This window comes from Camelus ferus, chromosome X (assembly GCF_009834535.1).
Source record: "Camelus ferus isolate YT-003-E chromosome X, BCGSAC_Cfer_1.0, whole genome shotgun sequence".
NCBI lineage: Eukaryota > Metazoa > Chordata > Mammalia > Artiodactyla > Camelidae > Camelus > Camelus ferus.
This window is the reverse complement of record NC_045732.1, coordinates 65,906,454-65,922,046: the sequence shown is the minus strand read 5'-3', so window position 1 is coordinate 65,922,046 and position 15,593 is coordinate 65,906,454. Positions and strand designations below refer to the sequence as shown.

At 40.9% G+C, this 15,593-nt stretch overlaps 1 protein-coding gene across 4 annotated transcripts; it reads left to right on the top strand.

Annotated features, from left to right (window-relative positions):
- The first annotated feature begins 2,301 nt into the window (after positions 1-2,301).
- On the top strand, positions 2,302-6,956 carry ARMCX2 (armadillo repeat containing X-linked 2). 4 transcript variants are annotated; one of them, XM_032476068.1, is made up of 5 exons: positions 2,302-2,440; positions 2,696-3,109; positions 3,658-3,720; positions 4,041-4,111; positions 4,459-6,956. In XM_032476068.1, the coding sequence occupies exon 5, from the start codon at positions 4,588-4,590 to the stop codon at positions 6,538-6,540; it is 1,953 nt and encodes a 650-aa protein (XP_032331959.1). In that variant the 5' UTR covers positions 2,302-2,440; positions 2,696-3,109; positions 3,658-3,720; positions 4,041-4,111; positions 4,459-4,587; the 3' UTR covers positions 6,541-6,956. The 4 variants fall into 4 exon arrangements, with proteins under 4 accessions (XP_032331959.1, XP_032331960.1, XP_014422015.1 ...); XM_032476069.1 differs by having other exon boundaries at positions 4,041-4,115; XM_032476070.1 differs by having other exon boundaries at positions 2,422-2,440; positions 3,050-3,109.
- The last annotated feature ends 8,637 nt before the right edge of the window (positions 6,957-15,593 follow it).

Below are 15,593 nucleotides of genomic sequence, written 5' to 3'. Positions count from 1 at the left end.
CCCAGGAAAAACCTAACAAGTAATAGGGATTACTTAGCTGAAGAAATTCACAAAATTTGATGAATAAGCATAAAACTAGATCTGAGCAAAATGGAGACATGTCATATTCCTGGAGAGGAAGTCTCAGTTTAAAATGTTAATATTCCTCAAATTAATCTGCAGGTTTACTACAATGACAATACAAATTCTAAATGCTTGTTATTTGTTTATTGTTGCTCAATTCAGAACTTGATTAATAAGCACAAATGCACTTACTAATATGCACATAAAAAGAAAGCTGGAAATCATTAGCAACGACTTCAATTGAAAAGATACCACAGAGCCCTTTCCCTGTATACTTTACATATTTCTTTATTGTTTTGAATATTTTAAACCATATATATATATATATATATATATATATATATATATATATATAACTTTTATTATCAGAAAAAAAAAAGATATTCCTAATCTGAACTATTTTATATAACACAAACTCTCTAGGCCATTGTATTGGTTCTTAATATCTAGGGCAGGGATCTCAGACCCCTTGAGAAACTGATGAGATAAATGACCTCTATTCGCCACTGCCCCCAAATGCAATTAATTACACAAACACTCACAAACAAAACCTTGCGTGCAATTTCACGTAGAACACAGAGGTGGCCAGCTGAGACCGCCTTCTCTAGGTTAATCACATGGTCAGTGGGGACACTCCCTCGGGCCCAGGCATACAGTTGGCTAGGGGGACACCAAGGTGGATGTGGGCTGTGGGCAGTAACCCCTAAGCAAGGCTAGTTTCTCCCTGGGTGCCCTGAGGTGAGGAGACCAGAGGTGAGAGGCCAGCAGGCTGTACCTCTCAGGCCAGGTGGTAGCAGCAGACAGTGTCAGGAACAAGGTGAACTCAGCCACCGTGAATAAGGGCAGGGCGAGCAGGCCTGGGAGTTTCCCCCAGCAATCTTTGTGGAAACCCCGCAGCTGCAAGGGTAAGTGGGAACAGCAATCCCTTCTCTGGACCCCCAAGTTACCTCTGTGGGAGTCGGAGGGAGGGAGGGAGGGAAGGAAGAGGGGTAGAAGCCAAAGGCATTTACTCAGGTTGATCACTTGAGTGAAGGTGGCATTTACCACCTTGGTCACCCATCCATGTATACTTTTGGGGTTAGCAACAGTGTCTGGTGCCCAAATGCAGGGGATGAGAGGTTCTGGAATATAGAAGAGGTGGGAGGGCAGCACCTTCTTCACTCCCCTCTTGACAGGCCTGGAAGGATTTGACCATCTCTGCAACCCTCACATCTGTCATTTCCTTGGCCCGACAGCTCTTCCTTTTGCCCAGAGCTGAATCACAAAACTGGAACCTAATCCAGGGACAGGTGTTCAAAACTGTCATGGTTACAGCCATCAAATTACAAGAGGTTCACACAGCAGTCAGCAATGGTTTGGGAACATTAAATAAATATGTTTCTCTAACAGAACAAGACAGGATCATTTATTTATCCAACTTAAAAGCTGTCCCAGAAGGGGAAAAAGTTGGATATTATTTGTCCATAATAAATAAGATCAGACAACTGAACATCTCTCCATGGATCAATTTACAGATCATATGGAAACACACTTATCTTGTTGAGAAAAAAATTCCATTTTAAAATATTCAAATACCTTAGCATGTTTTGAAAACTATTTCTTATGTGGCTAATAGAATTCATTTTCTATGTGTTAAAAATTAACCAAATTGTGGTGCTTTCCACTATTAATGGGAAATCTTTTTTCTAAAACATGCCTACTCTTTTGTTGTTGTTGTTGCTGCTTCCCACACTGAGCTCTTGTTTTGTTGTATTTTCTTACCATAATAATAAAGGGTGGTGGTAGCTTTAAAAACAAAGCAGAGAAGTATTACAAAAGACCCCACTACCACTCCTTGTCTCCTTTCTGACATCCTGCCCCTTATCTATACTGGAACAGGGTCCCAACTGCAAGGTAAATGGTGGGCGCTAGGAGATGGGAGATTAGAGGAGAAAGACGGAAGAGTGTCCAGTTGCCCAGGAAACAATGAGATAATTCCCCCAGCAAAAAGGTACAAATTGTCAATACCCTCCAAGAAGATGCATCCCCTCCCCTGTAACCAGAGAAAGGCAAATTCTTACACAGAGAAAAGGTGTTACTTTTGGCCTCTGGGACTACAAAGACAAAAAACTGATTGACAGAACCTGATGTGATGGGGTGAGGTGGGAGTGAGGGTAAAGGAGGGGGCTCGTGCTGTTGGTGGGAGTGGAAATTGGGGACCCAAGCTTACTGGCGATGCAGCCCTCACGTGACCAGGAGCTGACGTGGGCAAAGTTACTTAAAGCCCTGACCGCCGTCCTCCGTCCTCCTCTGGGTACCAACTCTATTGCGCTGCGTACTGCCGTGCATTTAACCCAGGCGAGGAGGCGGAGGAGAAAATTCCCCCAGATCCGGGCAGGTGGGTGTGAGGGTGGGCATGGCCTGGCACCCCTGTTTAGGAGTAGCCCAGAGATGCGGGAGTCTGAGGCCGCGGGTGCCTCCTCCTTGCCAGCCCTTGGCCGGCTCTCCAGACCCCCGCGCTCAGTCGCAGCTCATTTTGGTGGGCGGCGGGAGAGGGGGAGGGGGGAACGTAAAGACGCTGATATACTTGCGGAGAATCCGCTTACTTCCTCTCCCAGCCAATGTTTTTCTGGCTCTGTTTTTTGACACTCAGGCCCCGCACCCCACATCCCGTCTGGTTTGAGAGGAGGAGGGAAGAGAAATAAACGTGGCAGCGCATATAAGGCCAGTGGGGAGGTTGGGAAAGGGTGATTGGAGGGGCACGCAATTAGGAAACAATCTGGCCTGTTCACTCCCACTCTCACTTCGCAGATATCTCCCCCGACCATCGCCCCCGCATCCTCCCCTCCCCCCCGGGGGCCCCCAGTCCTTTGGGGGTGCTGGGAAATGGGTGTGCCAGCCTTTGTAGGGGAGGTGGCGGGTCTGGCTCTGTGTGGGCTTCACAGGAGGGGAGATCCTGAGAGAATCTGGTATTAAACCGCGTGCTAAGCCCCAGGCTGCTTTCCAGACACTTCCGGCTCACACAGTGCTTCGCTCCTGTTTTTTCAGCCCTGAAAAAGGAGTTCGGGTACGCAGGCGGGAGAAATGGCGGTTAACAGGGGATTGGGATGGGGGGTGGGAGGCGGAGTCCAAGAGCGGAGGAACAGTGGAAAAACACGACAATCAAACCGAAAGGGCAAACACTGGGGCCCCTGTTCTGCAGGCTGATGCTAGGCCTGGGGCCTGGGGACTGAAGGACGGGTGGTCATAGTAGGGAGACGCTAGATGGTTCGGCTGTAATCCTCAGCCCCGCGTCCCATCCAGCTTTCGCTGCACCCTCGCCCCGCCCCCTCCCGCTTCGGTGCAGGAGAAGGGGTGTGGCCGAGTGTCCCCGAGAAATGGCGGACAGGGAGGCGGGGCAAAGGGAAGGAGGGGTTGAGTGCCTGGGGAGTCTGCGCAGGGGCGGGGGTTGGGGTGGGAGGGGAGGAGGGAGAAGAGTGGAGGGAATTGAGAGGTGGAACCGTTTGTCTTTCTCGTATGTGAATGCTAAAAAGCAATTGGGGACTCTCGTCTTGGGTCCGTGCCATCCACCAGGCTCTGTCTCCAACGTCTACTGTCTGTATTTCTGCCCTTCAGTCTGCCCTTAGGATGAAGCTCTAACTGAACTGAAGGAAGGAGAAACAGCCCTAATCCTTGGAGGTCAGTGCGGGGAGTGGGAACGCTTTGAGAACCCCTGGTATAGGTGTGGCAGAAACCAGAGCAGAAATTGGGACCAGAGGCTCCCCTTCCTCCATCTTCTCCCTCTTAACAAGACACCCTTGCCCTGGGCTTGTCCTTTTTGGTTCTGGGAAAGGGGTGTGGAATTTGCCTTCTTAAATGAGAGTTTGAGGAGGAAATGATATGAAGGGAGAGAGGAGCCCTAAGAGGGAGAAACTTGCCCACAGGGGTTCAAATCAGGAAAAGAAGAGAATCCATCTACCAAAGGCCCCCAAAATGCCCTTTCTGGGATCTCTCAACAGGTGTGTCCGCCACTGGGGCCTGCACAGCTACAAACTTTGTGAAGAAGAGCAAATTGTTCCTGCTCCAGCAGGTTGGTATGTGTATGAGCGTCATCTGGGGACCTTTGAGGTGGGGTTGAGGGAATCGAGCAGAACCTTGGATTCTTTCTGGCTCTCCAGCAGCTTTCCTGAAGTCTTTACTGTCTCTCATCCCCCATTTAGGTGCTGGGAAATTAGGTGTGTTGACTCCGGGCAGGGTGTGCTAGGGATGAATGATGTAGAAAATATTAGACAACCAGGGTCCTGAATCAGCAAACACAAGCCTTAACACCTGTAGCCCACTCACCAAGCATTATGTCCCCAAACTCTCCTCTAAGTAGACCTGGTTAGGCATGAAGTGAGCCAGAGCCCTAAGGCTCATATTTACCCTTTACCCCAGGTCCTGCTTGGCTTTCAGCCTCGGCAGAACTTGCAAGCCTGAGCTGAAGTGCCTTGCCTGTACGTGCACGCACCTGACTTGGGCACACCAGTTCCACATCCTGGATCAGAGAATTACTCCAGCTGCACCATGAGCCGTGTTCGGGATGCTGGCTGTGTAGCCGCCGGGATAGTGATCGGGGCCAGTGCCTGGTACTGTGTCTACAAATATGCCAGGGGAAAAAACCAGATGAAGAAGAGACTGGCCAAGCCCAAGACCAGGGCTGTGGCAGGGACTGGAGCCAGGGCTAGAGCTGGACTAAAGGCTGGATTCACAATTGACCTTGGGCCAGGATTTGGTCCTCCAACCCCAGCCCGTACTGGGGCAGAGAATAGGGCCGAGGATGAAGCCTCTGCTCTGGACACGGCTGGAGCTGAAGCAGTGGCCCCAATTGCATCCAGTGCTGAGGTTCAGAGTGGAGCAGGAAGTCAAGCCCAGGAGGCAGAAGGGACCGGGGTTGGGCCTAAAGCTGAATCAGAATCCACAGCGGATTCTGCAGTGGCACCACCTCCCCGGGAGGCAGAGGCTCCCACAGCTGCAAAGGCCCCTGCAATGGCAGGGGCTCCTAAATTGGCAGAAGCCCCTCTCACAGCAGAGGCTCCCAGGGTGCCAGTGGTACCTTCTGGTGTGCCAGCTCCTACTGAGGTGGCAGCACCTACCGAGGTGGTGGAGGCTTCCATACCGGCAGTGCTTACTGGGGTAGCAGCACCTTCTGGGGCGGTAGTGCCTTCTAGGGCTGCAGCGCCTTCTGGGGCAGGAGCGCCTACTGGGGCAGCAGTGCCTACTGGGGCAGCAGCGCCTTCTGGGCCAGCAGCTCCTTCTGGACCAGCAGCCCCTACTGGGGCTGTAGCGCCTACTGGGGTTGCAGAGGCTCCTGGGACTTCAGGGTTCCCTAGAATGGCAGCTGCCACCAAGAAAGCAACCCCTGGAGCTCATACTGGGGCTATACCTAAGGCTGGGTCAGCTACTGGAGCTGTACCCAAAGGTGGAGCTAAGGGTGGAACCAGATCGCGAACTGGCGGCAAGGGTAAGGGCAAAAAAAATAAGGTTGAAGTAGATGAATTGGGGCTGGGCTTCCGCCCTGGAGATGGTGCTGCAGCTGCTGCTGCAGCCTCCGCTAATGGAGGACAGGCTTTCCTGGCAGAGGTTCCTGATTCTGAGGAAGGAGAATCTGGGTGGACAGACACAGAGTCAGAATCAGACTCTGAGCCTGAGACCCAGCAGAGAGGAAGAGGGAGGAGACCCGCTCCCATGCAGAAGCGCCCCTTTCCTTATGAAATTGATGAGATTCTGGGTGTCCGAGATCTCAGAAAAGTCCTTGCTTTGCTTCAGAAATCAGATGATCCTTTCATCCAGCAAGTGGCTTTGCTTACTCTGAGCAACAATGCCAATTATTCATGTAACCAAGACACAATTCGCAAATTGGGAGGCCTCCCGATTATTGCAAACATGATCAACAAAACAGATCCCCACATTAAGGAGAAGGCCTTAATGGCCATGAATAACCTGAGTGAGAATTATGAAAATCAGGGCCGGCTTCAGATATACATGAATAAAGTGATGGATGACATCATGGCCTCTAACCTGAACTCAGCAGTACAGGTAGTTGGACTAAAATTTTTAACAAACATGACTATTACTAATGACTACCAGCACCTGCTTGTCAATTCCATTGCAAACTTTTTCCGTTTGTTATCTCAGGGAGGTGGAAAAATCAAGGTTGAAATTTTGAAAATACTTTCAAATTTTGCTGAAAATCCAGATATGTTAAAAAAACTGCTCAGTACCCAAGTGCCATCATCATTTAGTTCCCTCTATAATTCTTATGTGGAATCAGAAATTCTTATTAATGCCCTGACTTTATTTGAGATCATCTATGACAATCTCAGAGCAGAAGTATTCAACTACAGAGAATTCAATAAAGGTTCCCTTTTTTACTTATGCACCACATCTGGAGTGTGCGTTAAGAAAATTCGAGCCTTAGCAGATCACCATGACCTCTTGGTGAAAGTGAAAGTTATAAAACTGGTGGACAAATTCTGATTGGCTATGTGCTCTCAAAGATGTAGAAGAAATGTCTGATTTTGCAATCTGGAAGCAATGAAAATTGAAAGTTACTGCTTTTCCACTTGCTTATATAGTAAAGGGATCCTTTCAGCTGCCACTTTTGAATAATGTATCATCCAGAGTGATGTTATCTGTGACAGTCTCCAGCTTTAAGCTGAACCATTTTATGAATACCAAATAAATAGTCCTCTTGTACTGAAAACACATTTGTGACTTTAATCATGCTGCTTGAATGGAAATATTTGTACTGGTTCTTCTATGTGAATTGACAGTGAACCTGTCCATCATGAATAGCCTACACTTCTGTCATTTGTTTTGACTTGAATTTATCCACCAAAGACTTCATTTCTGTGTCATTAATAAAGTTGTATGTTTCAATGGACCAAAAAAAATGTTCTCTTGCTTGAATTTGAAATCTAGCTGGAAAGATAAGGTACAAAAATACAAAAGGATTATTAACAGTACCTGGGCATATGCTCATTGTCAAATATATGCTATCTACTTAAATGAAGCAGAAGTTGCTAGAAAGCTTCAAGGAGAGAAGGCACACTTAAGCTGAGCCCTGAAGGACAGCATGAAAAAACAGAAGGGCATTCCAGGAGGGGAAATGGCTTAAAGAAAGATGCGGAGGTAGGAAATCTGTTCTAGTGGCAGGAAGGTTCCATTGCCTAGAATGGAAGCTGTGGGAAGACAAGTGATGAGAGATAGAGGTGGAGATGTAGGGTGAGGAAGTTTAGGGAAGATCCTGAACCCCAAGCTGAGATATTGAAATACCATCCTGTCATTTTCTGGAAGTTACTTAACTTTTTTGGCAAAAGGAAAAATAATCTGATGGGCATGTACAAAATGGATTGAAGCTGGGATGATTAGGTGTGGAAACATTTATTAGGAAGTTGTGATAAACCAACCGTGAGATGAAGAGTGAAATAGAGGGGTGACTATAGGAAATGTTAGGGAATGATGGTAGTAACAGATGCTTATGGGAAAAAAAAGTACCAGGATCTGCTGCCTTGGCTGTAAGTTGACAGAGAGGAAAGGTTGTATGATCTGGTGCAGTTTCTGACAGAGAAAGCGATCTTTCTTGGGCAATTCTGGCAACCAAGTAATGCCACAGTTACCATTTCTAATGATGAGAAAAAGCAATGTGACACAAAGAATGACTCTTGGTGCAAAGAGTGATTTTTTTCCCCTCAAGTTAGAGATCTAGGTCTGCCTTTTTTTAGAAGAAGGGCAGTGGTGAGGCCTTTATGGGAACCCTTTCCTCACCCCTAAGTTCACATAAGAGCAGGAAGATAGTCCTTCATCTCTTCCCTGGCCCACTGAAGCACTGAAAGAAGAAAACGAGAGAAGTCCCAGAGATTTTCCAAACCCTGCCTGCTTCCTGACACCTCTCATGAAATCTGCATTTTGGTGCAAGTATATGGTAGGCTGTGGCAGAAATAGAGATAGGGATTCCTGGGGGGTGGCGGGGGGCACATGGAGAAGGGACAGGTTGGCATAATACATTGGTACAACTTATCCAGGAGCAATTTGGTAACCTGAATAAGAAGCTTTAATAATGTGCCTGCCTTTCAGCCAAGGATTCCACTTGTAGAATTTTTTCCCTAAGGAATAATCAAGTAATTGTACATACAGGATTATACAAGGATGTTCAATTGAGCAGTGTTTCTAAGAGAAAAAGCAGAAGTAACTTAAATGTCTAACATTACAGACTTGGCTAAACAATAGGTGATATGACCACACAGTAAAATATGATTAACTATTAAAAACTGTGATGTACTTTCACATTGGCATGAAAAGGCATTGACTGTATGTAAGAGTCTGTGGTATCAGTCAAAAAAGGCTCCTGCAAGGCAAGAATATGCAACAGTGAAAAGCCTCTTCAGCCAGTGCTGTTGGGAAAGCTGGACAGTCACATGTAAATCAATGAAGTTAGAATACTCCCTCACACCATACACAAAAATAAACTCAAAATGCCTTCAAGTCTTAAATATAAGAAAAGACACTATAAACTTTCTAGGAGAAAACAGGCAAAACATTCTCTGACATAAATCTTAGCAATGTTCTCCTAGGGGAGTCTACCAAGACAATAGAAATAAAAGCAAAAATAAACAAATGGGACCTAATTAAACTTATAAGCTTTTGCACAGCAAAGGAAACTATAAAGAAAATGATAAGACAAAGTACATTATGGGGGAAAATATTTGCAAATGATGCAACTAAGGGCTTAATTTCCAGAATATAAAAATAGCTCAAACAACTCAATAACAAAAAACAAATGAACAACCCAATCAAAAAATGGACAGAAGACCTAAACAAACATTTCTCCAATGAAGACATACAAATGACCAATAGGCACGTGAAAAAATGCTCAATATCACTAATTATCAGAGAAATGCAAATCAAAACTACAATGAGTGTCACTTCACACCAATCACAATGGCCATCATTAAAAAGTCCACAAACAATAAATGCTGGGGAGGGTGTGGAGAAAAGGGAACCCTCCTACACTGTTGAAGGGAATGTAGTTTGGTGCAGCCATTATGGAAAAGAGTATGGAGATTCCTCGAAAAACTAAAAATAGAGTTACCATATGACACAGCAATCCTACTCCTGGGCATATATCTGGAGAGAACTCTAATTTGAAAATACACATGCACTCTAATGTTCATAGCAGCACTATTTACAATATCCAAGACATGGAAGCAACCTAAATGTCCATCAACAGATGACTGGATAAAGAAGCTATAGTGTATATATATAATGGAATACTACTCAGCCACAAAAACGAATAAAATAATGTCATTCGCAGCAACACGGATGGACCCGGAGATTGTTATACTAAGTGAAGTAAGCCAGAAAAAGAAAGAAAAATACACTATGATATCACTCATATGTGGGATCTTTAAAAAATGACACAAATGAACTTATTTACAAAACATAAACAGACTCACAAACATAGAAAATAAACTTATGGTTACCAGGGGGGAAGGGCTGGGGTGGAGGGATAAATTGGGAGATCGAGATTTACAGATACTAACCACCATACATAAACTAGATAAACAACGTGGTCTTACTGTATAGCACAGGCGACTATATTCAGTAACTGTAATAGCCTATAATGAAAAAGAATATGAAAAGAAATATGTATATATGTATAACTGAATCACTATGCTGTACACCAGAAACTAACACAATATTGTAAACCAACTTTACATTGATTTAAATAAATAAATTACAACACACACACACACACACAAAGACTCCTGCAAGTGAAAGTCAGTGAAAATTCTTTCAGATGTTTATTATGTCATTTCAGTGTATTTTTACACAGAGTTGGAATCATATTGTACACCAGTGGTTCCCAACATGTAGTCCACAGACCACTAAAAGTCCCTGAAACTGTAAGGTCAAAATTATTTCAAAACCATACTAACATATTATTTGCTATTTTTAGTAGGTTGATGTTTGCACTAATGGTGCACAAGCAATGGTGGATAAAACTGCTGGGGCCTCAGCATAGATCAAGGCAGTGTCCCCAAACTGTACTAGTAGTGACTGATTTCTTTACAGCCATATACTCAACAAAAATTTTTTAATAATTTCATTTTAAAATGTCCTTAATGCAATCCTTACTTATAATAAAATTATAGTTTGTATTAAGTCTCAATGCTTGAGTGTATATCATCTTTTTTAAATTCTGTGTAATAAAATAGGAAGTGTGTACAAAGTACTTCTGCACAGCTTAATACAATGGCTGCCTCAAAGAAAAACATTTGCACAATCATTTGAGTTGTGCCCTGAATTAGCTGCTTTTTTTCATGGAAAAGCATTTTTACTTTAAAGAATGACTGGCAGAAAAACTATGGTTTTTCAGACTTAAGTATTGGGTAAACATTTTCTTGAAAATGAATGAGATAAGCCTTCAAGGAAAACAACTGATAGTATTTGTCACCAACAATAAAATTTGAGCTTTCAGAAAAATTGAATTTTGGAAAGCTTGTATCCACAGCCATAGGCTTGATGGCTTGTAATACTTAAGGATTTTTCTGAAGAGATCAGTGGTGGTAATAATGAAGGTGAAAGCCTTTTTTCTTTTTCTCCTTTTAGAAGAGAAGTGATGGCGGAGGCTGGGGCCTAATGTTGATCTTACTCAGTTGTACTGTGACCATTGTTACCCATATGACATCAAACCCGTGGTCATTTAAAAAAGAATATCATTGCTGTGATAACAAGGTGACCCTGGGTGAAGCTAGACCCAAGATTGTTTGAACCCTTAGTAAGGAGAATCTGAAAAGATGTCAATCTTAGAACAATAATGTTTTCTTCTGTGTGAAGTAGAGGTGGTATCTAAGCTCAAATACTGAAGATGGATGCATTAATGTCTCTTGGCTTGATCTCTGATATCAGGATAATCCAACCAGCTTCCTTTGCTCTGATTAGCAGTGAAAAACATCTATCCCCTTCAGATGAAACTTATCCCCATGTAGAGACATGTAGTCTGGTCTTATGAAAGAGCTAAGAATCACACAATAGGGAAATATTTCACTTTAAGGTCTAAACTTTTGTGTCTTAAGTCACATCACATGTGAAAAATCAACAGTCCAAGTGGTGCTGAGATTTAAAAAGGTAGTTCTATGGAAAGATTTAACTTAATAAAATTATAAGAATAGGCACCAGGAACACAAACTATATAGTGTTCTGTTATTCCTAAAGTGTGATTATTGAAACATTCCTTAGACATTCTGAACTGTAGTTTTTACCTTTTACATTGTGTGTCCAGGGCATGGGTGAGGTTCAGGCAGTTCTCACAACCATGTTTGCACTGAATGGTCCTGCCTGCCTTGCTTTAATTTATTGGTATGGGTAAACAATTGGATCAATAAGTGATTGTGGTCTTTTAAAATTATTTTTAAAGACTATGAACTGATAAATGTAAGTATTGAGAATACATGGCTTTCATTTTTGTGATAGAGCACAAGGATGAAGTGGTACAAACTCGTGCTTTTAACATCCCTGAGATACACTTGTTTTCATCCTTTATCAGGCTAGCTATTCAACTTTTCCATTACTTGTAAGATATATCACAACATCTTTCCTTAAATTCCCTTTTTGTGCTTAAGCAAAAGTCTACAGAATAAGAGTAAGACCAGAAATGGGGTAGTAAGCAATAGGGTCTCAAGAAAACATGAAATATTTGGGTTGAAGTGGGCAAAATGCAAATAAGGATTCCTTCCAGAATCTGGGGTTGAAAACTAATAGCCTACAATTAACTGAGACTCCTTTCCTTCTGACAATAGGTTCTAGGTGATAAGTTTGTTACCCCCAGAGAACAGTTTCATGGAGAATAGTATTTGGGTGGGATCAGATATTTGTTTCCAAAGACACTTAGCTAATTCCAGTGAAAACAGTGAGTAGACTAAATTACGGAATACTTGATTCCGTGTAAAAGATAAAATAGAGCAATTATTAAATTCTACTGCAAGAATCTCTTCCCATTTAAAGCTGTCAGACAGAGACAACTTGAAGAATGAGTTTAGAAATTGGTCTTTTCTATCCCTAAATTGTAGTATCAGTTAAATGCACCACTTTACCAGATTTCTTTAGTGAAATGGGAACACTGGTAACTTAAATTAGTGATCGGGGAAACCCTTTCTGGGCCTTTTGAAAATGTTTCCCATTGTGTCCTGCTTATAAGGAAAATAAATAGCAATATCCTCACGCCTTCACTAAGACTCATACTTTGAAATACGAAAACACCTTAGGTCTGAAGGTGATATTGCATTATCAGAACAAAAAAGAAAACTTATAGATTTTGAGTGTGCCTAAAAACATAAGTTTATACCAGTCCAAATTAATCACAGTTGAGACTCTCACTTAATCTTAATATAATTGATTAGCTCTAGACTTAAGCTAGATATGAATGATAAAATTGCAAGGGTGACCACTAAAATAATAGAGAATGTATGAAGTCCAATGCATTAAAGGGAAAAATGCACTAAGAAGAATAATTTAATCCAAAAGAAGGTGATGAGAAAAGTGAGGCCTCAAAAAAAAAGCAAGACAGAGAAAGCACATAGTTCATATGTATGAGTAATCATAATACGTGAAAATAGGCTAAACTTAATAGCTAAAAGATTTTGTCAGATTTTTAAAAATACAGCTACATGATAAAAAATAAGCATGCAGAAACTTTGAAAGTAAACGTTAGAAAAATATACCATGTATACACTAACCAAAAGGAAGTGACATAGCCAAATTAATATGAGACAAAATAGGTTTTAAGACATAAGGCATTATTAAAGATAAAAAATAGGTAAATGGTTAAACAAACCATGGTACATCATCCATACCATGGAATACTACTTGGCTATCAAAAGAAATGAACTATTGATACATACAACTTGAATGGAGCTCAAGGGCATTGTACTAAGAGGGGAAAAAAGCCAGTCTTAAAAAAATCATACATACCTTGTGATTAAATGTGTATAACATTTTTGAAATGAAAAAAAAAAAACAGAGACAGAGAAGAGATCAGTGACTGCCAGGAGTTAAGGATGATGAGGTGGAGAGTGTATGTGACTAGAAAGAGGTAACACAAAGGAGGTCTTTGTAGCGATGGAATAGTTCCGAATCTTGGTTGCAATGGTGAGGTAAAATGGCATATAACACATTGTACCAATGTCAATCTCCTAATTTTGATATGTAAGATGTAACCATTGGGGGGAACTGTGTGACAGGTACAGAAGAATTCTCTGTATTATCCTCATAACTTCCTGTAAATCTATAATTATTTCAAAAATAATATTTTAATGATATGTTCAATTCACCAAAATAAATGACAATTCTAAATATATGGGCTTTTAATAAATTAACCTCAAAATATATAAAGAAAAAATAGAAATAAATCAACAATCACATGGGAGAATCCAGCATATTTTTCTAAAGTATTTAAAGGACACGGAGAACAAAATATAGTAAAGTTATAGAATAGTGAATAATGCAATCAACAAGCTGACATAATGAAAATATACAGAATCCTGCAACCAATAATAGGAGAATACAGTTTCTTCTCAAGCATACATAGGACATTTAAAATAATTGATCATGTACTTGGCCATAAAGTAAGTCTCAACAAATTTCTAAGAATCTGTATCATAAAGTTCACCTTCTCGGATCAAAATGCAATTAGAATAGAAATCAATAATAACAAGATAACATTTTAAAAAACCATGTGTTTGGAAATTTTAAAACATGTTTCTAAATAATCAATGAGTTAAAAAGGAAGCATAATGGAATTTTTTAAATACTAAGAAGTTAATAATAATAAAATGCCAAAGATCAGAATGTGTGGGATTCAGTAAAAACAATATTTCAAGGGAAATTTATGGCCTTAAATTTTTATGTTATATAATATGTCCAGAATAGATAAATCTATAAGGACAAAAAGTAGAATCATGGTTGATGAGGGCTGGAGAGACAGTGGAGGAGAGATAGAGTGACAGCTAAAGGGAACAGGGTTTCTTTTAGGTGTGATAAAAATGCTTTAAAATCGATTGTGGTGATGGTTGCAGAACCCTGTGAATATACTAAAAAATATTGAACTGTACACTTTAAATAAGTGAATTTACTATCTCTCAATAAAGTTGTTATTTTTTTAATCTTATGTTATACTAGAAAAATAAAGCTAAACATTTCATGAGCTAAGCACCCAAATTAAGAAGTTAGAAAAAGAATAACAGAATAAACCTAAAGGCAGAAGAATGAAAAAGAGCAGAAACAGATGAAATAGGAAGAGAAATACATTAGACAGTGTTAACGAAGCCAAAAGCTGGTCCTGTGAATAGCAAAATAAAAAAGCAAACCTTTGGTGAGACTAATCAAGGGGAGAAAAGTGTAAATAAACAACATTAGCAATGAACAAGAGGACATAATAATGAGTAAGCAAAGATTTTAAAAGATAAGAGAATACTATAATTAACTTTATGATAATGAATTTGAAAATGTGGATCAAATGGATGAATATCTTGAAAAAACAGAACTTAACCAAAACTGACTCAAAAACCCTATGGGGTTTTTGTATAGCCACTGAGGAATTTAAATCAGTAGTTTAAAAGTCCCTCTGTAACCCAAAATAGGCCCAGATGGAATAGATCATTCCAATCTTATACAGACTACCCCAGAGAACAGAAAGAAGTAATACTATCCAATGCATTTTGTGAGACTAGTACTAACCTTTATTCCAAAGTCGGTATGGAAAGGGAAAATTATAGATGTCTCACCTACAAACATAGATGTGAAAATTTTAAACAAATACCATCAAGTGGAATCCAGAAACATATAAAAATATTTTTCATAATGAATGTTGGAATGCAATACTGGTTTAACATGAAAAAAATCTTTCAAAGTGTGACTGACACATTCTAACATTTATATGAAGCATTAAGACTCAAAAAGAACTATGTCAATTTTGAAAAATAAGGATAAAGAGAGAAGACCTATTCTACCAGATAGTAAGACATGCTACAAAATGATATATATTAGTCAGGATAACAATAGGCTATGCTGCAGTAACAGATGAGCTCCAAAATCTCAGTGAAATAAACAAAACTTTATTTCTTGTTTATAGATAATTTAATGCAGATTGGGCAGCTCTCAGTCTTCCATGAAGTTACTCTTGCATCTGTTGCCTCTTTGATCTTATGGCTCCTCCATCTCAAACGTGGTCTTTCATACAGGATTTTAAACTACTTTGGACCAGAAGTCATTCACATTACTTTTGCTTGTAGTACCTCATCCAGATCAAGTCACATGGCCCCAATATAAATGCAAGGTGGCAGAAAAGTAGGGGAGGACAAAGATCATTTGATGAGTACTAGCCATCCCTGCCATATTATGGTAATATAAGAAATATGTTTAAAAAAATGTAAGAGATAATTAGATAAATGTAAAAGCTCAGAGACAGACTTAAGTAAATATAGAAACTTAACATACTATAAAATTGGCATAACAAATCAATGAAAAAAGTA

Excerpts from the sequence above, each read along its gene's own strand:
- ARMCX2 (XM_032476068.1), top strand. The coding sequence starts at position 4,588 with ATGAGCCGTGTTCGGGATGCTGGCTGTGTAGCCGCCGGGATAGTGATC.